Source organism: Melanerpes formicivorus, unplaced genomic scaffold (genome assembly GCF_026170545.1).
Source record: "Melanerpes formicivorus ecotype bairdi unplaced genomic scaffold, bMelFor1.0.p_v2 SCAF_6, whole genome shotgun sequence".
NCBI lineage: Eukaryota > Metazoa > Chordata > Aves > Piciformes > Picidae > Melanerpes > Melanerpes formicivorus.
This window is the reverse complement of record NW_027142358.1, coordinates 2439992-2466112: the sequence shown is the minus strand read 5'-3', so window position 1 is coordinate 2466112 and position 26121 is coordinate 2439992. Positions and strand designations below refer to the sequence as shown.

The 26121-nt window shown below is 40.9% G+C and overlaps 1 protein-coding gene across 1 annotated transcript in view; it reads left to right on the top strand.

Annotated features, from left to right (window-relative positions):
* Window positions 1–24593, top strand: part of NHLRC2 (NHL repeat containing 2) — a 42262-nt gene extending 17669 nt beyond the window's left edge. The window contains exons 6-11 of the mRNA XM_068139340.1: window positions 6313–6412; window positions 6873–7104; window positions 7585–7707; window positions 9579–9788; window positions 11373–11598; window positions 15157–24593. Coding sequence (XP_067995441.1) covers window positions 6313–6412; window positions 6873–7104; window positions 7585–7707; window positions 9579–9788; window positions 11373–11598; window positions 15157–15422 — 1157 coding nt within the window. The 3' untranslated portion in view covers window positions 15423–24593. The remainder of the gene's footprint in view (window positions 1–6312; window positions 6413–6872; window positions 7105–7584; window positions 7708–9578; window positions 9789–11372; window positions 11599–15156) is intronic.
* The last annotated feature ends 1528 nt before the right edge of the window (window positions 24594–26121 follow it).

The window sequence follows — 26121 nt, the reverse complement described above, 5'->3', positions numbered from 1 at the left end:
GCAGAACATGCACTAGGATTCAGGGACACAGTATTCTTGTCCATCTTCTTTACTTCTTTAGTTGTGGTGACCGAGCTTGTGTTTTACCCTCCTCCTTGGAAATTCTTGAATGAACTCCGTGGATTAAGTTCTGGCTTCCTTGAAGATGGTGCTGAAATTTGCACTGACATAGATTGTGCAGGAAATACATGGGGAAGGGCAGCAGCTTAAAAATATATATTAAATGACTCTGTGTTTCTCTGTGGTACCTTTCTATTTTTACTCAGTGGGTGTTGAAAGCAAGTGGTGCTTAAATGCACAGTTGATCTGAGCGTGAAATGTACTTGATAGCTGCATTCTTGCTGGAAGGAACAGGACAATGACCTGAGCTTGGTGACATAACTGTGTGTTTCACATTCCAAAATCTGGTTTTAAATTGCATGATTGTAATCTATTTATAGAACTCCCACATACAGCATTAACCATGCTTTTAGTAAACCAGGAAATGTATGCATCAATTAGGTGTTAACACAGATATTATGTAAATGAAAGTACAGTACCTTATCATACTGGTACCATTTTTAGAGCCCTTAAAAGGCAAAAGTATGTAAGGTTTTTGTGGTTGGGTTTTTTTTTTCCCTCTCCATGTTTCTGGTAAAGGGTTATTTAGTACCACTGCATTCCAGAGGAAACTGTTTTTTTTTTATGAAATACTCATGGTGATTCTTCCCTAATTTTACAAAAAAATAAAGCAATAATCTCTTCAGAAATAAACAGTTCCTGAGTGTCTAGTGAACTGTTTAAGTCTGAACTTAATATCTTGAAAGTACGCTTTCTGCACATCACTTTTTCCTTCTAGTCTGGCCTCATGCTAGCATTGAGGGTCTAGCCTTCACTGCCCTGTGAAAGGAATTTTCCTTGGTATTGGCTGAAAAGAAAAGAGCTACTTTTGTGATCATCAGGGATTAATTAGAATAGCATAGCATAGCATAGAATAGAATAGAACAGAATAAACCAGGTTGGAAAAGACCTTCAGGATCATCGAGTCCAACCTATCACCCAACACCATCTAATCAACTAAACCGTGGCACCCAGTACCCCATTAAGTCTCCTCCTAAACACCTCGAATGATGGCAACTCTACCACCTCCCCGGGCAGCACATTCCAATGGGCAATCACTCTCTCAGTGTAGAACTTCTTCCTAACCTCCAGCCTAAACCTCCCCTGGTGCAGCTTGAGACTGTGTCCACTTGTTCTGATGCTGGTTGCCTGGGAGAAGAGACCAACTCCCACCTGGCTACAACCTCCCTTCAGGTAGTCATAGAGAGCAGTAAGGTCTCTCCTGGGCCTCCTCTTCTCCAGGCTAAGCAACCCCAGCTCCCTCAGCCTGTCCTCATAGGGCTGTGCTCCAGACTCCTCACCAACTTTGTTGCCCTTCTCTGGACACATTCCAGCAACTCAACATCTTTCCTAAACTGAGGAGCCCAGAACTGGACACAGGACTCAAGGTGCTCAAGGAATTGTTTTTCTGGACAACTCAAAATTGGATTTACTCTAAACATAACATTGTATGTGTAAAATACTGGATGGTGCAGCAACATTGATTTACTTGATATGCAAAAAGCCATCTCATCTCTAGTAGTTTCCTGTGCAGAGTACAGCTCTGGGATGCCTCTGCCATGGTGTAAGTTCAATTCCACAGAAAATTGTGTTGGAGACATCATTGACATGAAACCACATTGTTTTTTCTTTTTGGACTAGACACTAGATTTGCTTATCAATTGTAATTTTTTCTTATTTATAATACTTGAAATTTGAATGAGAAAAGTGACTTCATTAAAGACAGAGGCGAAAGGGAAGACATTACAGGTTTTACTCCTGCTGATTTAAGGAGAAAAAGGATGATGTGTACTTGTAACAGTCCAGATTGGCTGCACTCAGGAATTCCTTTAAGACTTTGCTATCTCTGTGTCACTAAACAGTGATTCTCTAGATTTCTATTAGCCAGGTTTGGATTAAATTTGACAAACTTTGACGTGAAGTCAAGACTTGCATTCACATGTGCATATAGGCAGTGTGCCCGTCTGTGTTGTATAGCCCTTTTTGCCTTGTTCTTTTGCAGAGGATGAGTGTACCAACAGATCTCTTCCCTGTTATTTTTTTTTTTACAGATAAAATTAGTAGAAAATAATATTTTTGAACTTCAGTCTATTTAGAAAAATGTCAGCAGTGCCAGCCACAAAATTTAGCTTTGATTCCCAGGCGTTTAATTCCCAGGCTGGAAATAAGCATCCAGTCTTCAGACGGGGAAGCTGGAAGTGTGGCTAGTCCTGGGAATGGAAACTCTTCAAACAGATTGGACTGTTGACTGGTACAAAGTAAAGCCTTTCCTGTGGATTCAGACTGACTCACAGTTAATGGTCAGCAGCATTCCTGAACTGTTTAAAGTTGTCTGTGTGTACAAACGGGGCTGTGAGCTCCTAAAACACGAGAGACGTAGCAGAGGCAGATTCCAGAACTTAGCCAATATATATACAATAACTGAAGCATCATATAATATGGAAAAGCAGTGCATTCAGAGCTCTAGTTCATTATTAGTCAATCTTTATAACATATCACATTTGCAAGCCATACTTTGCTTTGATAGAGGCAGCACTAAAGATAAGAAAGCACATACCCTAATAAGGAGAAACTGCACTGGATTTTTAAAACAGCTCAAGATAGGTTGGAATGTGGTGCTTAATTGAATAAATGTAGCAGAATTGCTTTATTCTTTTATGTTGGTGTATAATAACTTCTTTAAAAATAAATTCTTTCCATCCAAGGGTGATAAGGAGTTATGATAATGATGGCATTACCATAATTGTAGCATACTGGTTCTCCCTGGCCCCTTCTGAGAGAGCAATGCAAGGATGACAATAGTGACATGTCTTCGAGCTCTTCTGTGCTGAATGAAGAGGTTTTTCTCTTTTCTTTCAGAACATAAAGCATTAAATGTTGAGTGATAAAATACCTTAGCTGTGCAGCTATTGTCACTGTTGTTGCTTTTCTGGTTTTGTATACATTTATTTACCAAAGTTGGCATATCTTTCACAATTCAGTATGCTTGTGCTGTTTCTGTGCTTGCATCCATTCTCTTTGCTCTAATTGCCATCTAGTAGAAAACATGTAAGTTGCATTTAAAATGTATGATGGTTATGGAGGTCTTATTTTTCTCCTGTCTTGTTCTCTAGTTGAAGAAAGGATCTTCTGTCTTACATATTCAGTAACATTTGAAATTAATATTGATAATTTTTTTGTGTGTCTCATATTGGATAAGCCTTTCAGTGTGCAGCATCAGACAAAGAAACCTTTTCAATTTTTCAGCTGTCACAGAGGAGTTTTCAGTGGATGGAATTGAAGATGGATGAATGGAACAGGTTTTTTTGAAAGGCCCAGTTTAAAGCTCACTCAGTTTCATTGGTGGATGAAGTGAAAATTAAAAATTAACAAAGCACTCTTGGAGATCCCTCAGAATGAACTGCACAAGCACAGAAAGATAAAAAGCTCACTTTCTCAACACTTGTTTTAGCATTATTCATTCTGGGGTACTCAGAATAGTAGCATCTGAAAAGTGCAGGATATGCATCATGGAAAGATAAAGCCCTGAAACAGAACTTTTGCTAAATAGGAAGTAGTGAAATGATTTCATAGGACATTTTCTCAATTTAAATGTCTTGGCAGCAAGCTTTAATCAAAGGTGATTCCATAGTGCAGGTGTTATTATATTGGGGGGTTTTGGGGGGGTGTTTTTGGCATTGTCAGTACTTTGGTGACTCATAAAACGTGTTTTGCAACTCATTTTGAAAACCTTTCTGCTCAACAAAAAGCCTATTAGGTGCTTTGGAAGTTTGACTTTTTTTCTTGGAGCTCTATCTTGTGTAAAAACACAGAGCCCAGGTGAAGGTGCAGGGGAGGGGCAGGAGATTTTCTTTCATCAGTTTTAGAAACTTGTGTCTTGATCAAAGAAATGCAAAAGGCTGAAGATGAACTGTTAAAATCATACCAGTACTACTCTGAAGAGGGCTCACAGTATGAGGAAGTAGTTCTTCTGACTTCAGAATCATTTTTCTTTCCTTCTTGCAGCTTGTAATGTAGGAAATATATAATATCAGGAGAAAACCATCAGGATCTCATCTGGGAGAAGGGTGGTAATTAAAGTTTAGGTAGAATGATTTGGGCTAACTTCTTAGGTTTAAAATGCTTTCAAGGATTTTACATATAATTGCTTTTATTCTGAAACCACAAAATAGGGAGGGAGGTATCTATTAGATTGTTTGTAGTAACTGCTATGAGATACTTAATGTTGTTTAAGTTCATGTGAAGAAAAAGTTTCTGTGGGAAAAAATTGAAGGTATTTTTCTGTTGTGGCTAGCAGTTACTCCAATACCTGGTAACATTCATTTAGAAAAACAATGTTGCCTCTGACCAGATGTATGCAGTTTTGTACAGTGTGCAGAGGCTAGTATGGTGTTAAAAAGATAACAGTGACCCCATTTTAATGCAGCTTTTAAATATCAACTTTACTGGGGTACTGGTCGATAGTAGGCTGAATATGAGGCAGCAGTGTGCTCAGGTGGCCAAAAAGGTCAATGGCATCCTGGCCTGCATCAGGAAGAGTGTGGCCAGCAGGAGCAGGGTGGTCATTCTGCCCTGTACTCAACACTGGTTAGGCCACGCTTTGAGTCCTGTGTCCATTTCTGGGCCCCTCAGTTTAGGAAAGATGTTGAGTTGTTGGAATGTGTCCAGAGAAGGGCAGAAAAGCTGGGGAAGGGTTTGGAGCACAAGCCCTATGAGGAGAGGCTGAGGGAGCTGGGGTTCCTTAGCCTGGAGAAGAGGAGGCTCAGGGGAGACCTCACTGCTGTCTACAACTACCTGAAGGGAGGTTGTAGCCAGGTGGGGGTTGGTCTCTTCTCCCAGGCACCCAGCCCCAGAACAAGAGGACACAGTCTCAAGCTGCACCAGGGGAGGTTTAGGCTGGATGTTAGGAAGAAGTTCTTCACAGAAAGAGTGATTTGCCTTTGGAATGGGCTGCCAGGGAGGTGGTGGAGTCACCATCACTGAAAGTGTTTAGGAAGAGACTGCATGAGGCACTTTGTGCCATGGTTTAGTTGATTAGATGGTGTTGGATGATAAGTTGGACTCAATGATCTCAAAGGTCTTTTCCAACCTGGTTAATTCTATTCTATTCTAAATTTTTAGCTGATTTTAATCAGTAAAATTCTCCAGGTTCCAGTACAGCATTTCTGATTTCTGAATTTTTTTTCTCTATTCCTTAAGATTTTCAGAAAAAGCTGAGTAAATTTCTTCTGGTTTGGGGATTAATTTTTTTTAATGGTCTTTCACAACTTGTCTTCCTGCTTCTTCTCACACTGTGATACGATCTGCTTAAAGCTGCAAAGCACTCAAAATCCTTCACTTTCCATTTGCATCATTTTATTTGTGAAGTATTATCTGAGCAAGCTTTGCAGAACTTACAGCTTTTGATTGGTTGAATAGGAGCTTTATGCTTGGAGTTGAAAAATCAAAATGTTTGACAAGTCCTTGAACATTTCTTGACCAGGTCACTGTTCCACACATCTGCCTCTTGCATTTGTGATAGCATATTTGCATGGGCATGGAGAGAACAGCTTGGAAACTGTTTGATTAGTGGAGATGGAGGAAATTAGTAATTGCCTACATCACTCCTAACGTTTGAATGAGCAGCAGTTGTTCCTCTCCAACAGGCAAACGTCAGTTACTCTTATCTTAAAAACATTATGTACTCTGCATATAACATACAGTGCTACTGCCATGGGTTTCAAAACTTCCAAACAACTGCCAATAGTGGGGGTTTTTATCACTAGCATAGTAGAAAAAACCCCAACAAACCAGGCATTCTTCTCCCCTCTTCAAAATCATGTTTACAAAGATACCTACACATTGGTCAGCTGTTACAGATAGCAAAAATACCAGGTGAAACATGAACCAAACAGCAAAATGTTGCAAAAAGCAAATCTCATCTGAAGAGCTGCTTTTATCAGGCAAGGATATTAAAACCACAGCTTTTGTATGTCTGTGGGAAGAGAATGGCAGAAAAATAGCAGAGTTTATGGTAGATGAAAGAAAGACATCCTCTTCCCTTCTCTCCCTCCATTTTTGGGTTAGTTTTCATCTTCATTCCCCAAGGCCAAATGTGAGCTGGAGTGGGGGGGAGGCAGTAAAGTTGATTTGTTGATTTCTTTGTTTTGTAAAACATTCCCAAAGTGGGATTTTTTTTTTTTCCATCTTTTTTTATACATCCAATTCTAATAGTTTCAGGAACCCAGGAAGATGATGTTCTATGGATAGCAATGGCAGGCACTCATCAGATATGGGCACTGATGTTGGAAGGTGGAAAACTACCAAAGGGAAGGTAAGCAACTGTAAGAAGAGACCTATGAAATTGCTGTTTGTCTTGGTAAACAGCTTTCAAATCCCAAAGAGAGAATCAAATTAAGCTAAAAATATTTTTTCTCAACCATGCTTGGCTTGAAGCTTGCTGCTTCTGTTGAGACTTAAAAGGTGTGTGTCCTTTTAATGTCTGCCTGCTTTTTCCCACACCTGGTAGATGAAATGAAAGATGCTACTTTTGCTATAAAACTATGACTTGGTAGGGTACACTTGTATCATTGACTGTTACTTTTCTTTGCTGAATTGCCTAGTGATGAATGATACACTAAGCAGAAATAAAAGTTAGCACAAAGGTATTGGGCAGCTCCTTGTGCAGCAGTTGGGTTTGTAATTTAGAAGTGCTTGTCCTGTAGCTTAAGTTTATGCTTCATGTCTGACGTATTTCAAACTCCTTCTGAAACCTGAGTACTGTTTTCCTGCAGTGATTTAAAGAAAGGAGTCTGCCTTCGCTTTGCTGGGAGTGGAAATGAAGAGAACAGAAACAATGCATACCCACATAAGGCAGGCTTTGCACAGCCTTCAGGTCTCTCTCTGGCTTCTGAAGAGCCATGGAACTGCCTTTTTGTGGCGGACAGCGAGAGCAGCACTGTGCGAACCATCTCCCTGAAAGACGGAGCAGTGAAACACCTTGTAGGAGGAGAGAGAGATCCATTGGTAATCACTTCAAACTTCCCCACACTGCCCTACTAATATTTCTCAAGCCTGACCTGGAGGAACCACTTTTGGGGTGAGAGGGTAAATCAGTTTCCGTGGCCATCAATTTCTTAACTTCACTACTTGGAATTCCAATGTGTGGCGGTTGTGATGCTCCTCAGTTGTAGTGCAGATTGTTGCTTCTCCAGATAACAAATTAATTAACTCATTTTTAAAATAGCCAACTTGATTCAGCAATATGTAGTCTGTAAAGCCAGCTGGATTCCCACTGATAGCTGAAATGCAAGAGTTTCCATTTCCATGGTTAGTGTTCACACTTCCTACTTTTCAGTATCCTTGTTTTGAAGTTGTCTTGAGTTTTACTTCTTTTCTTAGGTGTGTTTTTTTTTAAGTTGGTGGATTTCCATTGAACTAAAATCATTTAAAGTCATGTCAGCATTGAATAATCAGATGTACTAATTTCATGAAATACTTTTGCAGAATTTGTTTGCCTTTGGTGATGTGGATGGAGCAGGCATAAATGCAAAGCTGCAGCATCCTTTAGGAGTGGCATGGGACAAGAAAAGAAAACTGCTCTATGTGGCAGATTCCTATAACCACAAGGTAAGCATAGAGTAGCTTATAATATACAAGCTTTGCAGTTCTACTACTGCAGAGGATTATTTTAGGGACATACAGATATTGTGCCTGTTCCTGTTAGGATGAGGGAAAAACTGATGCAAGTTCCTTTGTGGGTTCTTTGTCTTTCCTTCCTTCCTTCCCTTATGGGTCCTTCTCACTACCATTGTTTGGTTGTCACATGCTGCTGTGTTGATAGGCTTGGCCCTTGGGGAAGGTAAATTTAAAGTGCCAAGTTACAGTTCAGACTAAAGACTATTTCCCTGTATCTTCCAAAGATGCTAAACTAGAGCAAAAGGTCTAGGAGTGCTTAGTTAGGAGCAGTGCAGGTTTGATGACGAAACTGATTGCCCATTGGAATGGGCTGCCCAAGGAGGTGGTGGAGTCACCATCACCGGAGGTGTTCAGGAGGAGACTTGATAGGGTGCTTGGTTGCATGGCTTAGTTGATTAGGTGGTGTTGGATGACAGGTTGGACACAATGATCTTGAAGGTCTCTTCCAACCTGGTCTGGTCTATTCTATTCTATTCTATTCTATTCTATTCTATTCTATTCCATTCCATTCCATTCCATTCCATTCCATTCCATTCCATTCCATTCCATTCCATTCCAACTGGGAGAACAAGAGGACTTGCATTTTCCTTAAAAACACCCCAAAACCAAGTTTTGAGAAGTGTTGTAGGTTGCCTCCATGAAACTCAGAGATAAGACAGATTTGTTTTGTTGTAAGCTTTCATGTTTAGGAGGTTGTTAATTGTGCATTTATTACAGGCATTAAAAGAAAAGCACTTTGTTTTAATTTGAGTAAGATATAGTAACACTAAATGCTGCTTGAAATTTATGTTGGAAATTAAATTTTGTTTCAGGTGTTGTATAACCCAAACTTTTTTTACTGTTACTTTAAGGAAAAAAAAGCCAAAACCATCAGTTTTTTGGAAAAAAGATGACAGATTCATAGAATCATTTTGCTTGGAGAGACTATCAAGTCCAATTGTAACTTACCTCTACCAAGACTAGTCTCTAAAAAACCAGCACCAGAACAAGAGGACACAGGGACTGTGCCGGGGGAGGTTTAGGCTGGATGTTAGGAAGAAGTTCTTCATAGAAAGAGTGATTTGCCTTTGGAATGTGCTGCCCAGGGAGGTGGTGGGGTCACCACCACTGGAGGTGTTTAGGAAGAGACTGGATGGGGTGCTTGGTGCCATGGTTTAGTTGATTAGATAGTGTTGGGTGATAGGTTGGACTCGATGATCTCAAAGGTGTCTTCCAACCTGGTTAATTCTAATTCATTCTAATTCTAAACCATGTCCCTTAGCACCACATCTCTGTCTTTTAAACACCTCCAGGGATGGATATTCAATCACTTCCCTGGAGAACCAGTTCCAGTGTTTGATAACCCTTTCTGTGTAAAGGTTACTTCCAATATCTAATCTAAACATCCCCTGGTGCAACTTGAGGCCACTTGCTCTTGTCATCACTTGGTACTAGGAAGATGAGAAGAGACCTACACCCATGGCATAGACTCACGATACAGAAGTTAGTCTGCCAGTTTTGTTGTGCTCTAAGTGTTTTGCAAATGCCTCCAGAAAAATAACAAACATTAGAGTAACAAGGCATTCTTTGGTGGCTTTGAACTTATGAAAGGGAACACTGAATGAAGACAAAAGGAAGAAAAAAAGTCCATAGGCTTGGGGGAGGAGAAGATGGGAGAAGTCATTTGGTAGAGTATGATAACTTAGATTCTAGGGGACACACACTTGGTAGCTAAAGTGCTAAAAAATAGTGGGGCAGAAGATAATGGAGACCTGAATCCTGGGGGCTTCTTTTTCAGAGTTTTTTTTGTGTCTTTGTCTTAGATTAAGGTTGTGGATCCTAAGATGAAGAACTGTGCTACCCTGGCAGGCACAGGAGAAGCAAGCAATGTTATTGGCTCCAGCTTTACACAGTCAACTTTGAATGAGCCAGGAGGTTTGTGTGTTGAAGAAAACGGCCGCTTGATGTATGTTGCAGACACAAATAATCACCAGATTAAAGTGCTGGATTTGGAAACAAAAATTCTTTCCATGGCAAGTAATACAATTAAACAGGCCCATAGTGGTGTTTCTTGATGTAAATTACTATTACAGACTTTGGCAGGTGGTATAAAAATCCTATAGCTAGCAAACTTGTTGGGTACAGTAGCTGTATTCACAGAATGATTTATGATGATCTGGCAAACAAACACTGCATGTTAGTGCAGCTCTTGAAAGCTTTAGTCTCTGGAAAGGCAACTTTTGCATGAAAACAGAAAGTGATGGCCCTCTAGGAAAGAATAATACAGAAGCATGAATTACTGAAAAGATACAGCTCAGTTTTTCAGTATGAAAAGCATTTCTTGAGCACTTTTTAGCAAGTGGAAGTTGAAACTGATTGCCAGGTTCTGTAATTAAGTTGTAAGTGATGGTTTGGGGAAGTCATAGAATCATAGAATTACTAGGGTTTGAAGGGACCTCAAGGATCATCTAGTTCCAACCCCCCTGCCATGGGCAGGGACCCCTCACACCAGAGCAGGCTGCTTAGAGCCCCATCCAACCTGATCTTAAACTCTTCCAGGGATTAGGTTTCTACTGCCTCCCTGGGCTACCTGTTCCAGTGTCTCACCACCCTCATGGGGAAGAACTTCTTCCTAACATCCAATGTGAATCTACCCATTTCTAGTTGTTGTTTTTTTCCATGCCCCCTAGTCCTATCACTACCTGACACTCTAAAAGGTTAACCCTCCCCAGCTTTTCGTAGGCCTCCTTCAGATACTGAAAGGCCACAATTAGGTCTCCTTTGAGCCTTCTCTTCTCCAGACTGAACAGCACAAACTCTCTCAGTCTGTCCTCATAGCAGAGGAATTCCAGCCTTCTAATCCTTGTGGCCCTTCTCTGGACACATTCCAGCACGTCCAGATCCTCCCTGTAATAGGGGCTCCAGAACTGGATGCAGTACTCCAGTTGGGGTCTCACCGGAGCGGAGTAGAGGGGGAGAATCACCTCCAGGATACACAGCAGACATCCAAGTTGTCAAATCAAAATCAGTGTTATAATTGAACACTGCTGTATTCACTTAGAAATAAATACATGAAAACAAAACAAATCCATGCTTCTGCCCATTTTACAATGACACTGTCTTAATGTTTTCATATATATGTGTACATATATATGACATAATGGTCCAGCTGTCTTGTATGCCTCTTGCACTTGATAGTACACCCTGTGTGTTTTTCATTTTCCTATCTATAACATGTTCGTGGCCTTTCTGGGAAATGATCCATTGTTTCACTGTGCAATCCTTATTGTTAAAATCTTGGATCTTAATTACTGAAGCCTGCAGTTTGCCACCATACTTGAAGGAAATGCCCATAATTTGAAGTGAAAAAAATAATGCAGTGGTTAGAATTTGAAATGTAAGGAAACTCTAGTTGTAGATTGTGTCCTTCCTTTTTACTGCTGTAGAATGGTTACAGCCTGTCAGGAATTTTTTCATCCAGTAGCTGTATTATCACATATTAGTTTTCCTAGTCCATGTCAGCTTTGAAGCTTTGGCTGTATTGTGCAAGCCTATTTGCTTTCGGTACAAATGAGAAGAAATTTTTGTGGTTGTTTTTGTTTTGTATCTACTGATAGCTGCCTATCCTGAATCCAGAAGCATGTGATGTTCCAGACAACCTGCCTGTGCAAAAAGAACAAACAGCAAGCCTTCCAAAACTGCCTAAATCTGCACCAAACGTTCAGCTTCCTTCACTCACTGTAGCTCCCGGCCAGACACTTCAGTTTTTGTTGAAGCTGACTCTACCTCCAGATTCAAAACTGAATGAAGAAGCACCCAATGCCTGGTTTATCACAGCAGAAGGTAAAGTGCCTGTGTTGCTTAATCAGTTGGAGCAGGAGTAAGCAAGATGCAGGCATGACCTGCCTGCAGTGTAAGGGATCTATCTCAGTTTGATGAATCAAAATGCCCTTCCCAGCCCTGTGTTCCCATTTGACCTTGTGATGCAATGCAAGTTATTTGGAGTTGATACACTTAACAGCTGGAGTGCAAAGGAAAAGACCAAACCACCTGGCAAGCTGCTTTTCACTTGAATTAATACAGGCTGCAGTTTGTTTTATTTTATTTTATTTTATTTTATTTTATCTTATTTTATTTTAGAATTTAATTTAATTTAATTTAATTTAAATTATGTTAATTTAATTTATGTTAATTTAATTTATGTTAATTTATTTTATCTTATTTTTCAACCTCCTTGGAACAAGCTGCCAGTGCAGGGTTTGCAGGGGTACTAATCATCCTTAGATGCTTGCCCTCTTCACTCTCTCAGGACCTGCTTATTCCAGCCCCTTATCCCATTTGTTTCTGGCTTACTGAGAAGTTGTTCGAACGTGTCCAGAGAAGGGCAACAAAGCTGGGGAGGGGTCTGGAGCACAGCCCTGTGAGGAGAGGCTGAGGGAGCTGGGATTGTTCAGCCTGGAGAAGAGCAGGCTCAGGGGTGACCTCATTGCCCTCTACAACTACCTGAAAGGTGGTTGTAGCCAGCTGGGGGTTGGTCTCTTCTCTGAGGCAACCAGCACCAGCACAAGAGGACACAGTCTCAAGCTGCACCAGGGGAAGTTTAGGCTCGAGGTGAGGAGGAAGTTCTTCACCGAGAGTCGTTCGTCATTGGAATGTGCTGCCCAGGGAGGTGGTGGAGTCACCATCCCTGGAGGTGTTCAAAAGGGGATTGGATGTGGCACTTGGTGCCATGGTCCAGTCATGAGGTCTGTGGTGACAGGTTCGACTCGATGATCCTCGAGGTCCCTTCCAACCTTGGTGATACTGTGATACTGTGAAGCATATTTCTGGAAGAGATGGGTTTTTGGTGAGGTTTTTTTTTTTTGCTTTTCTTTTGCTTTTGTCTATTTAAAAAAATATTTGAAGTATTTTTATTTATACCTAACAACCTGCTTTGTTGTAATTAACATTTGCATATTTCTGCTCTTAAAACAAGATTGAACACATCTAAGTGCAGGGCTGGGGTCAGAGTGGCTGGAGAGCAGCCAAGCAGAAAGGGACCTGGGGATACTGGTTGATAGTAGGCTGAATATGAGCCAGCAGTGTGCTCAGGTAGCCAAGAAGGCAAATGGCATCCTGGCCTGGATCAGGAACAGTGTGGCCAGCAAGATCAGGGAAGTCATTGTGCCCCTGGACTCAGCACTGGTTAGGCCACACCTTAAGTGCTGTGTCCAGTTCTGGGCCCCTCAGTTTAGGAAAGATATTGACTTGCCGGAATGTGCCCAGAGAAGGGCAACAAAGCTGGGGAGGGGTTTGGAGCACAACCCTATGAGGAGAGTCCGAGGGAGCTGGGGTTGCTTAGCCTGGAGAAGAGGAGGCTCAGGGGAGACCTTACTGCTCTCCATGACTACCTGAAGGGAGGTTGTAGCCAGGAGGGGGTTGGTCTCTTCTCCCAGGCACCCAGCACCAGAACAAGAGGTCACAGTCTCAAGCTGCGCCAGGGGAGGTTTAGGCTGGATGTTAGGAAGAAATTCTTCACAGAAAGAGAGATTGGTCACTGGAATGTGCTGCCCAGGGAGGTGGTGGAGTCACCATCACTGGAGGTGTTTAGGAAGGGACTGGATGGGGTGCTTGGTGCCATGGTTTAGTTGATTAGATGGTGTTGGGTGATAGATTGGACTCAATGATCTCAAAGGTCTTTTCCAACCTGTTTTTTTCTATTCCTATTCTATTCTATTCTATCCTGTACATGCACTGCAATTTGTTTACATACTTCACTATTTGAAGTCATTTCTCATGGCAGTTTGTGTTTTTTGGAGCAAAAACAGACTATTTCCATGGGAGTCAGCACCCATTTTGGCCTGAATAATCCCCAAATATTGTAAAGATACATGTGATAGCTTCAGGGATTAGTGAAATTGGAGAATATAAGCAATCTGAATGCAACAACTCATTTCAAATGTATGAATTCTAAAGCCAACCGCTAGGTACCCACTGAAAAATTGGACTTCTTCCATCTCACAGTAAATTACTGAGTGCAGTTCAATGAGCCAGGTATGTTTGCCATCATCAAATCATAAAACGGCTTAGGTTGGAAGAGACCTTAGAGATCATCTACTCCAACTTTCCTGCCACAGGCAGGAATGCCTCTCAACTAGACTCAGCTGTGCAAGGCCTTATCCAGCCTGGCTTTGAACATGCCCAGGGAGGAGGCATCCACAGCCTTCCTGGGCAGCCTATTCCAGAGTCCCATCACCCATGTAGTGAAGAACTTCTTCCTACGATCCAGTCGTACCCACTCTCCCTCAGCTTAAAACCCTTCCTGCTTCACCTATCACATGACACCCTTATGAAAAGTCCCTCTCCAGTCTTCCTGTAGGATCCTTTTAGGTATTTTAAAGCAGCTTATAAGGTCCCCCCCAGAATCTTCTCTTCTCTAGGTTGAACAACTGCAGCTCCCTCAGCCTATCCCCACAGCAGAGGTGTTCTAGACCTTAGATCATCTTTGTGGCCTCCTCTGGACTCACTCCAACAGCTGTGTCCTTCTTATGATGGGGACACTAGAATGGGACACCGTATTCAAGCTGTAGTCTCACAAGAGCAGAATAAAGAGGAAGAATCACCCCTCTTGACCTGCTAGCCACACTCTCCTTGATGCAGTTCACTGTGCAGTTGATTTTTCATCTCACATGCTCTTAAACATTGAAACTCAATTTCTGTTGTAACAGTTAGCCTGAGCATTGCTAAATTGCAGCAACCCACTTTTGAAACTAACACTTCTGTTTGGAAATGCATAAAACTGTAGGTAGGTGATGGCATTTATGGCAGATACCTTACCTGGAGTATTAGACCTCTGATGTATAGCAGCCCATTAATTTAAGGAGTTTTGCTTGCACTTCTCAGAATACATTTCAGTATCCTTTTAAGAGCATAAAGGGCAAATTGCAGATCCATTGCATTTAAATGAGATGTACTGTATCTGTACTTGTGGTTTTGAAGCACAGCTATGGATCTCTCCATCTCTAAATGACTGCTGGAGAAACATTTATAAATCACTTTTCCTGGGCTGTTTTGTCCCTGACTGGTAAGATCAGGAAAGAAATTTCTCCTTCTGTTGCACATGGAAAGAAAGTCAGAGAATCATAGAATCAATAAGGTTGGAAAAGACCTCAAAGATCATCAAGTCCAACCTGCCACCCAACACCTCATGACTACTAAGCCATGGCACCAAGTGCCACATCCAATCCCCTCTTGAACACCTCCAGGGACAGGGACTCCACCACCTCCCTGGGCAGCACATTCCAACAGCTAACAACTCTCTCTGTGAAGAAGTCCATGCTGTTCTGTAGGTAAAAGTGTCCTCTGAAGGTTTCAGACATTATGTTAAATATCCTAATGATAAAACTTGTTCCTCTTTTACAGATAATGCCTGGTTGCTTCAAGGACAGTGTCTGTCTGGAGAAATAAATGATGTTTCCCATCAAAATATTATTCCCTTTCAGTTACCTAAGAGCTGTCTGTCAGCTGAAGCAATCCTGGCTATCAAGGTGTGCCTCTACTATTGCAGCAAAGGTAGCAGTGCCTGCATGATGAAAGGAATCTCATTCAACCAGCCTTTACAGATTGCTAGCACAAACCAAGGCAACTTGACTCAAGTTGAACTGATACACACGTTTTTAACCAACTAACCCAAAGCCTGTTAATTTCCTGTTGGGTTTTACTCTCCACCACTTCTGTAGGAGAAAATACAAATAGATAACTTTTCTCTGGTTTTCACTTTCATGGAACTTATGGCAAAGCCAAGGAATAATACACTAGGTAAAATGAAGCAGAGTTCCCTACAGCTTACCATGAACATTTATCATCACAACTTCATTTCCTTTTATTACAGTAGCAGCAATAATATTGTAATACTCTGGGCTCTGTTGCCAGTTGTGAATATCTTGGATGTATGCCATTCTGAGCAATGAGCAACAGTTCTTAAGAGTCCTTTTGAAAGAGCTGATATTACTTTGTCTTGTTACTGTAAGAACTTCTTTGCACTGCACAGGCTGTTAGAAGAGCTGGATCATTTGGACTAACAGTTACAAATTCCTTTTGTGCCCTTATTACATTTTAATAGAATGTCAAAACCAGGAGTTTCTCTCTCCAGGCTGTACAAGAGATATCTTGCTTATTTAATGGCATTTTTGACACATGTATTTTGCAAATACTTCTTAAGCTAGGTGCAGCTCTAATTTTATGCAAATTTGAGCTTAGCTACATACAACTGCCTTATGTGAAGGGCATAGTTTGATGGAAAATTTGGTGTGAAAGGAAGTATTCAAGTTCCTACAGAAAAATGTCATGCTGATTTCTAACAAAGAACGTGCCTATCTCTAATGTGTGTGTGTGTGTGTGTGTCTGTGTATATATATATATAAAGAAAAAAACAACACAAAACCATGCTGGAGTTTTTCTGATACATACCAATTTACATTTTCTACTGAATGATAGATCATGGTTGAATATCTAAACTGCAAAACTTTAAATGTCAACCATTTCAAGCAACATGAATCACTTCCCTATGTTTCTGTTTTCTCTGTAAGGAGTTGTCTGAAGGCTTCTGTCTTGCAAGTAGGTAATATTACCAAGAATATTGTACTCTTGAAATCTGATTCAGACTCTTTTGAAGTCACTGTTAGTGCCCTTATTTGTAATAGTGGCCACCGAAACAGAACTGTATATTTAATAATGGATTATTTGCATTCATGTTTAGAAGCTCTGAGCTTTTACTAAGAAACTGGTAACCTAATCTGTGAGTAAGTTGCTTTAAAACCATATTACAAAACTTTGCCTTTGGTGGTGATGTGTTTTGCAAGTAAAATTCCTTCAATTTGGCCACAGTAAGTAGCAGGAATACAGGAGGGAGTGTGAGTTTTTTATGTGAAGTGGAAGAGTTTCCACAGCACTTAAGTGGTAATTAGCATCATAGAATAGAATCATAGAATCAGTCAGGGTTGGAAGGGACCACAAGGATCATCTAGTTCCAACCCCTCTGCCATGGGCAGGGACACCTCACACTAGATCAGGCTGGCCAGAGCCTCATCCAGCCTCCAGGGACAGGGCCTCAACCCCCTCCCTGGACAACCCATTCCAGAGCTTCACCAATCTCACAGTGAAGAACTTCTTCCTTATGTCCGGTCTAAATCTCCCCACCTCCAGCTTCATTCCATTGAATTAGGCTCTGTGTTCTGGTCATGAGGATCAGTTCTGCCAGAGATTTTGGGTTAAGTTTGAAGATGATATTTTCAGATACATTACAAAGCACAGTAGTGAAAGAATCTTTATATAATCTTCTCTAAATCACCATTGTTCCTGACACCTGTCAGTAAATTGCCAGTATGATTTGTTGCTGCCCTTTCTTTCTTAAAAGGTTGACTGAAATCTTGGTCATGGACCTGAGAGGCTTTTGTTTTAAGGGAACCATCTGGGGTGGTGTGGTTTTTCCATCCATTGAAATGCCATTCTATCTGCAACTTCTCTGTAGGACCAGCAATGGCTTCTATCTCACCTGTCAGCAAGGCAAGGGCTGAAGTGCTATTTTTCTTGTGTTTGTTTTTAAAGCAACTTATGTAGTGCTTCAGCTCCTTTGTTCACACATTGCAAATTCTATTGGAAGGATGAAGGTAAAGAAACTGATTTGGGCATTTATCATTTCTCACACATTAGCACAACTCCTTCACAATTTTATGTTTGTTTGTTTAAGTTGGGATAGTAGGCAGGAATGGTTTTTGTGGCTTACTGTAGCCAACAAGCATGAGTTTCAGAACTTCAGAACAACCTACCAAACATTTATGGTCATTTTGAAGATAAAATTCAGCAGATGGAATTCTTTTCCTCTCCTTTTTAAACTAGAATGAGTTTAGATTTGTCTGTTTCTGTTGGATGAGATTATCAAATTCTGCCTGGATTCCACCCCCCAAAAAACTCCACAAATCTGTTTTCTTATTGACTCTTTGTAATTGCTGTAGATGAAAGACTGTGTATGCCTAAGTTTATTTAACTAGAGTGTGCAATGTTTAAACATAGCATTGTAGATATGTTTTTCTATCTAAAGATGCACATATAAATGTGTGTTAAAGTGGCATAGCCTTTTTGCTTTCAAGTTTTTGCTTTAGTCACTGTATGTAGACACACTCAGAACCACTGTAAGCTTATTGGCAAAGAGTGATAGCAGGTAGTAGGAAAACTGTGGCATAAACATCAAGCTCAAGTCCAGGATCAAACTGTAAAGAATCTTTAAATATTTAGTTGAAATAGGATTGTTGACAGTTTGGTTACAAGGAAACAGCTCCAGCTTTACTGATGGAGAGCAGAAATATATCTCCTTGAGTCATTTTTTCCTTCAGCTTTTCTTTTAAGTTCATGTCCTGTGGCAGGTAACTGAATTTTATCTAAACTAGAGGAATGGGGAGTGGTGTGTTATATCTGTGCTACTATTACTCTTTCCACAAAGCCTCAGAGCATTCCTTGCTGCTGCACTGTAATGGCTTTATGGTAAAGGAGAGGCAGAAGATGTGATACCATCTCAAAGACACACAACCCACTCTTCAGGAAGAAAAGTTGTATATCCCAAAAGGGCTTTTCCCTCACATCCATTATCTCCCAAACCATTTTAGGCAATAACCCCTTCAGTTTGCAAGGGAGAGCTGAGTTCCTGACTCATCTTGGTGAGTTTCACACAGGGTCACTGCTCTATTCATTCTCCTTTGTCATCTTAGAAGCAGCTGATTGTCAGTGTGCTCCAGTTCTCTCTGATGACAGTCCTGGGGCTCTGCACCTCACTCACTATGTGTGATCACTGCGGTCAGCCTTTCATCACGCAGCCAAAAGCTCTGGAGTTTTTTGTACAAGGAATAGCATCCACATTCTGAGTCACTCCTATTTCATTTTTGGTGCAGAGACTCTTGAATGTTCTGTAATTAGAAAAACATGGGCTTCTAAAAACCCTTGAGATGTTTGGGAATACTATTTCCTTTGCTTCCTCCAGGCTTCACAAGATGCTTTTACAGTGAAGTAGCAAGTGCCATAAATGTAACCAGACATGCAAACAGAATAGCATGGGCAAGCTACAGGAAATTTGTCTCAGTTAAGTACCAGAAAGCATCTTTAATTGTAATTCAGAAAAAGTGTTAAAAAAGGACCTTCAAAATATAATTGAGAAAAATAGAAACTGTTTTAAAAATGCATCTTCAAAACAAGAGAAAAACAGAGAATGGTTTTTTTAAAGGCATCTGCAGAATGTAGTTGGGAAAACCAGAAAATCCTCCTTAGAAGCATCTTCAAAATGAATTCAGAAAGATGGAAAAGGCTGCTGCTCTGTCTGAACACTGAAAAATCAGACACATTGATGGCTGCTCTCTCTTTGTATGGTTTTTCAGTGCTTTCTGATGCAAAAATGTTGGGCAGGTTGATAGGGCTCAGCACTCCCAGATTTACACCCTAACATTAAAAGCAGTAATTCAAAGCCCTTTCAAAGAGCATCTTTCTACTGACTTTATCCAGGCCTGATGCAAAATCTATTAAAGTGGTAAATTACTACAGCAAGCCTCTAAAGGATCAGTGGTCGTGGTTGTGTCGTGTAATGGAAGGAAGTACAGTGGCATGTGCAGTTTTCAGTTGCAGTGTTTGCTTTTCTGGAACAGCTTTTTGGTGTTGAATGAACATATTAAGAGTTTAAAGAGATGGTTTGTAGAACTTTTATTGAATTACAGTACAATATTCTTCATTAGACTAGGGGGAAAAAAAAGATAATGTGGTTTCCAAGAGGGAGCATAATGTGTTTTAATAGCTTTGTCACGATTGAATTGTGCAGTATCTTTCTGCAAGTTTCTTCCCTTCTGTTGAAGGAAGGGAAGGGGGAGCTGACTGTCTCCACCTCTTGATGGGCACATACTTTATGCATACAGTTTTCAGTCGATTCCTTTTTGTGCTTGCTCCTCAGATCTCATTTTGGGATTTTTCTCCTGGATGCACTTCTTCATAGTTGATGGTTTGCTTCCCATGTCTCCCACTTGTAGAGCATTATGTTTGTGTAATGCTGTGGTGATGTGATAGACAGCAAATGCAGACCAGATGAGTAATAGATGGGAAAGTAGTTCTATAGCAGCATGTAAATGCTTAGCCTGAGAAAAGATGCACACAGCTTCCAGCACATTGTATATATTCTTAATGCACTTTTTATAATTCCAGTGGGCAGTTCTTGTAGTTCAAATCATGGGTGAAACTTTGGGTTTGGTTTGGGGTTTTTTTGTGTGAGAGTGTCAAGAAATGGATATTCCTTCTCCTTGCTCAGCAGAGGGGGATGGTCAGATGGAAGTGACTTTCCTTCTTATGCAGGGACGTGTCCTTCTGTTCCTTTAAGTATTGACTATTTATTTTAGCAGAGAGAGTTGTATTATTGACCCCAAATGCTCTTGATTCTTAACAAGGTTTTCTACACACTTTACCTGTCTGACTTTGTAGAGTTAGGAGAGATAGGTCTAGTTTAAAATGGCTTGTAGCTTAGCAGGGCAAGGAGCAAGGATTTAGGTACATTCTAAAGATCTGCCATTTTTCCAAATCACTGTTACTCATTAAGACTTACCTCAAAGACACACTGCAGCTAAACTCCCACAGAAGTGTGCTCATAAGCTTTGTACTGCAACTCAAGAGTAAGTTTTCTTCCTTTTATAATGTGTGAGAGATGCCGTGACACGTTGTGTACACGTGTCCTCCAGGCTGCAGTTGTGCTACCCAGAGGAGAACCACGCACAGCAGCTTATCAGCCACCCCCAGTAACTCTCCACTCAGCTTTCCCAGCTCACTTGTTCACATAATGAATTAAAATTACTGATTTATGTTGGCAAATATTTAATATTTAAACTTAGTCATAATTATAATTATCATTTTAATTTGAATCAGTTTGTCATGGATTAGAGAAGCTTCTCTGTCTGAGGCAGGGGAAGCACAAGAAAGGTGACAGTTGGAGACAGCTGTTGAAAATGTGAGGCCTCATGATTTTTAATTAAAGCACCACATCTTTCTCTGTAGTCTACCACAGATCATGAATTTAGAAGAGATACCTTGAATATTTTGCATTCCATTATGTTCACAGAACCAAATGTAACTTCTGTCTTCCATCAGAAGCAGCTGCTCTGTATTTTATAGGTTTTGTACTATCATGTGTAGAATCAGTACTCTCATTAAGGATTGGGATTCATTCCTGTTCAAGGTTCAACACACCTATGGTTAAGCTTCCAAGTTTATCTTAGTGTTTTTAATCATTTTAGGGGAGGGCTTCCAAGTTTATCTTAGCTTTTTTTATCATTTTAGGGGAGGGTTGGGTCTATCTTTTCCTCCTGCAGCTTCCCCAGAAAGAAATACAGCCAGTATCCTATTACCAGGGAGTACTCAAGTAAGGTAATTCTCTCTACCAGTGTCTTGCCTGTCCCCTGCTTTAGGAATGAGGATGTAAAGAGCAAGTGCAATAGGGTGTCCCATATCAAAATAACATTGCCTGGCAGCTCACTCCTAAAGGCTGCAAATGGGGTGAGGGATTCAGGATGAGTTGCACCATGTCATTGATTCTCCAGATGGGTAGAGCTAGTGTGTACTGGCTTTCTGGGGTTACCTGCTTCCTGGCTTCTATTTACAGCCTATAAAATCTTGCCCCATAAGAACAGAAGAATTTGGCCCTTATTACTCCTGCAAAAATCTTCAATCAGTTGATTCATTAGTACTATGAAGACAACCTGGTAATAATTCCTGGATCCTAGGCCCTCTCTGGACTCTCCCCAATGCTTCTAAGTAGCATTAGAATGAGATTATGTCCTCGAGGCAACTTTATATCAACCTTTAGACTGATGCAGCTACCACCAAAATTTTTACCTGTGGCCCTGTCCAGTGAGGTCCTTCAGTTGTTTCTAGATCTCCCAGAGTGTTCCATCAAACTTGAGGAGCCTGTGCCAGGATTTTGATGGCTCTTTGTTTCAGTACACTTTGACACTATAAATTAAATACTTTGGCTATTAGGTTCTTTGAAAGATACCCCAGTTTGATTAGTGGTTTTTCACACTCTTGTTGCAGCTGCAAAACTAGAATCCTTGGATATAAACAGAGGAGTGTTTGTGTGGCTATAATTACTTTACCACTTCGTGTACCTCTTTGTTGGTCCATTGCTTTCAAGTATACCAGAGAAATTTTTGTCCAATTAGAACAGAATAGAATTGGATAGAATAGAAAAGAATTGGATAGAATTGAATTGAATTGAATTGAATTGAAACTGAATTGAATTAACCAGGTTGGAAGAGACCTTTGAGATCACCGAGTCCAATCTATCGCCCAACACCATCTAATCAACTAAACCATGGCACCAAGCACCCCATCAAGTCTCTTCCTAAACAGCTCCAGTGATGGTGACTCCACCACCTTCCTGGGCAGCACATTCCAATGGCCAATAACTCTTTCTATGAAGAACTTCTTCTTAGCATGCAGCTTAAACCTCCCCTGGCACAGCTTGAGACTGTGTCCTCTTGTTCTGGTGCTGGTTGCCTGGGAGAAGAGTCCAGCCCCCACCTGGCTAGAAGCCCCAGGCTAAGCAAAAGAATTGCAAGCATTTTTTTCCAGCCTTGCCTAGTTCCTTTGAAACATCAACAATTTTGAGCTAAAGAAATCCCACTTGTAAAAATCTGTTCATAAGTCTAACTTCATTTAATGCTCTGTACTCACCATGCCTCAGAAGAGCAATATTCCAGACTCTCTATCTCCTCATTGGACTAAGTGTTTAGAAACTCATCTGTCCATTGTCAGACATCACAGAAAGCAAGGCAATGATTCCAAATTAGATTTTGCATTCATGGTTTAGTTACTTTTTTAATGTAAGAGCTTGTTTTTCAGACTTTTGATTAGACTTAAATGCTTGATTTTTGAACCATGCATTCAAGGAGTCCTAAAGAGTTGCCTGTGTCAGACAATGGCTTCCAGATGTAAAGAAACAAAACAAAACAGGCTGTATAGAGGAACAGAATTGCAAAATGGTTTATATTGTGGATATTTAACGTTATATGATTTCATTTTAAAAGAAGGAATAGAATAGAATAGAATAGAATAGAATAGAATAGAATAGAATAGAATAGAATAGAATAGAATAGAATAGAATAGAATAGAATAGAATAAGGGAATAGAATAGAATAGAATAGAATAGAATAGAATAGAATAGAATAGAATAGAATAGAATAGAATAGAATAGACCAGATTGGAAGAAACCTTCAAGATCATCAAGTCCAACGTATTATCCAACAGCACCTAATCAACTAAACCATGCAACCAAGCACCCCATCAAGTCTCCTCCTGAACACCTCCAGTGATGGTGACTCCACCACCTCCCCGGGCAGCCCATTCCAATGGGCAATCACTCTCTCTGTATAGAACTTCCCCATCTGTAAGTCTTAGCCACTAAATTGCCATTAATCACTGCATCACTAAAACCTGTGCTGGATCCATGTGATTTTTATAAAGAAATGAGTAAAGAGAAATAAGGTAGTTGGAGAGCTGCTACTGAGGGATATCCAGGTGCTTGGAGCTTAGTGGCAAATATCTTTAAGGCCAATAGCTCAGCCTAGTGTGAGGGAAATTCTGCATTTTCATTACTTGGTGATGGCTGAGGAGGTAAAAAAAAAAGAGTGCCTTGCATAAAAACACTTTGAAAGTGTATCTACAGAAATGCTGGAGTACTGATTGAAATAAAGTGTCTGACCTTCATGGTTTGCAAGTGTCAGAGGTTTCTAATTCTACTAATTCTGGAACTGTGAAGTTTTCCCTCTCCCTCGTGGTTTTTAATTAAGCTTCAATTAAGGTGCTTCTTCAAGCTACTCTTCTTATCAAGTACTTTAAAATAGTTTTGATTTCTCAAGCCTCTTACCTTCTGAAACTCTTCTTACCTTTTTGTACACTTCAGAACAAACTTGGCAGGGAGGAGTTCAAAAATCTTGCTGCCATTGAGGTATGAGTGAGATGGAAGGGAAAACATTTGTTCATCTAAAAGGGTAAGGTTAATCATCCTTGTTATTTGAGGGGTGGAGGGTTGAGGGTTGGTCTTCCCTTTGTTGGTTTTTTCCCCCTCTTCCACAGATGAGCAAAGATTCTTTAAATGGCAGAAAGGGGTGTGTGGAGGCAGCTGTGAAGGGTCAGGTTCTCTCACTGTGAAACCATGTAACTTCACTTAGAGTCTGGGGATTCACTTAGGTGCTGGGGTGGCTGGAAATCACAGTGGTATACTACTAGTGAAGAAAGTCACATTTGAGCACTTAACACCTTAATAAACATTTCCACCTGGTTTAAGGGTAAAGGTGGAGAATTATTTTATTCCTTGAGAGCTTCAGTCTTGTTTGTGGATACTGGAACACTTTTGCCTGCTCTTTGAGATACTACACCTCTGTTTTTCTGTTACACATGATGCAAAGCCTCTCAAACATCTGAACACTCACAAGATGTCTTTTATATCTGTTACTGCAAAACATGTGAAGAGTCAAAACTGTAGTAGGCACTTAATCTGCAGCTGATGTAGACTCTGTAAATTCTTCACATACAGCATTGCCCTAATAGTGTTCTTAAAGAGTATTAATGGATTATGATCCTTTTTAATTCAAAGGTAAATGTCCTGTAATATTATGGGAACAAAGAAATACACTGTAGAAGAAATGTCGGCCTCGGGATAGCAATCTAATAAATAAACAATGAGTCAAGAATATACTCTCTCTCCTGTGAAACCTCCTCCTCCTCCTCCTTGTAAAGGTTTTTCATGGAAGAAGAAAATAAAAGTTTCTCCTTTCTTTCAAGACTGCCTTTGTCTTTCAATCTTTACAGCAACGTTCTATAAACTGCATCTGCCGTATGGGGTAACAGTTGATTACAGCAGGGTCACACGTTGAGTACTGTGTTCACAACTTGAGTCCTGTGTCCAGTTGTGGGCCCCTCAGTTTAGGAAAGATGCTGAGTTGCTGGAACATGTCCAGAGAAGGGCAACAAAGCTGGGAGGGGTGGGGTTTGGAGCACAAGCCCTATGAGGAGAGGCTGAGGGAGCTGGGGTTGCTTAGCCTGGAGAAGAGGAGGCTCAGGGGAGACCTTACTGCTCTCTACAACTACCTGAAGGGAGGTTGTAGCCAGGTGGGGGTTGGTCTCTTCTCCCAGGCAACCAGCACCAGAACACGAGGAAACAGTCTCAAGCTGCGCCAGGTGAGATTTAGGCTGGATGTTAGGAAGAAGTTCTTCACAGAAAGAGAGATTGCCCATGGGAATGGGCTGCCCAGGGAGGTGGTGGAGTCACCATCCCGGGAGGTGTTCAGGAGGAGACTGGATGAGGCACTTGGTGCCATGGTTTAATTGATTAGATGGTGTTGGATGATAGGTTGGACTTGATCTCAAAGGTCTTTTCCAACCTGGTTAATTCTATTCTAAAATCCTTTAATTAACAAATACATCTTACAGTCCCTTGCCTTCAGGGCTCTGCAGTTGTGGGTGTCAGCTGGCCAGGGTGGGAGTTGGTACAATGTGCAGTGGTGAGGACTCCCCACTTTCATTGTTACACCAGTGGTCTGGAAACAAGATTTGGTTTTTACTCTGTTTCTGCATATAAGAGAGATGAGCAATGGTGTACTGCATGAGTCATAGGCAGTTTTGTAGCCTTCAATTTATTGCAGAGATCCCAGAGCAAGCTTAGCTCCTGGATCTTGCTGCATTGTGCTCCACTTTGAAGCACTGCTTGTTAGCCTTGTTACTCTGGCTAAACTGTGCCACAGATCACAGTATGTAGGTGTCTGTGTAACAATTGTGGTTGAATAATTTTGTACAGCAGCTTCTGAAAAATGCAGTTGTTTTGTTATAATTGTTTTATTAGATAACAGTTGGGCAGCTTTGAGTAAGAAACATAAGGATACAGAGTGCCAATGGAGGCTTCTTGTACAGCAGTGCATCTGAGGATTGATGCCAACAGTTCTACAAAGATAATCCCATATTTGTGCTGCTCTTCAGGTTTTTAGTGATACAATGATTTATTGTAAATGAAGGCATTCTATGCCAAAGATTCCAACATACCTACCATAGATGTGCCCCAGCAATGCTGGTGCAGCTGTGCTCTTGTGAGGCCCTCATCAAGAGCCCTGTGTCCAGTTCTGGAGCCCCTGTCACCAAAAAGATATGGACGTGCTGGAACATGTCCAGAGAAGGGGCATGAGGATGATCAGAGGGCTGGAGCACCTCTCCTGTGGAGACAGATTGAGAGACTTGAGGTTTAGAATAAACCTTTATTTAGAATAAACCAAACCAGGTTGGAAGAGAGCTTCAAGATCATCGCGTCCAGCCCATCAA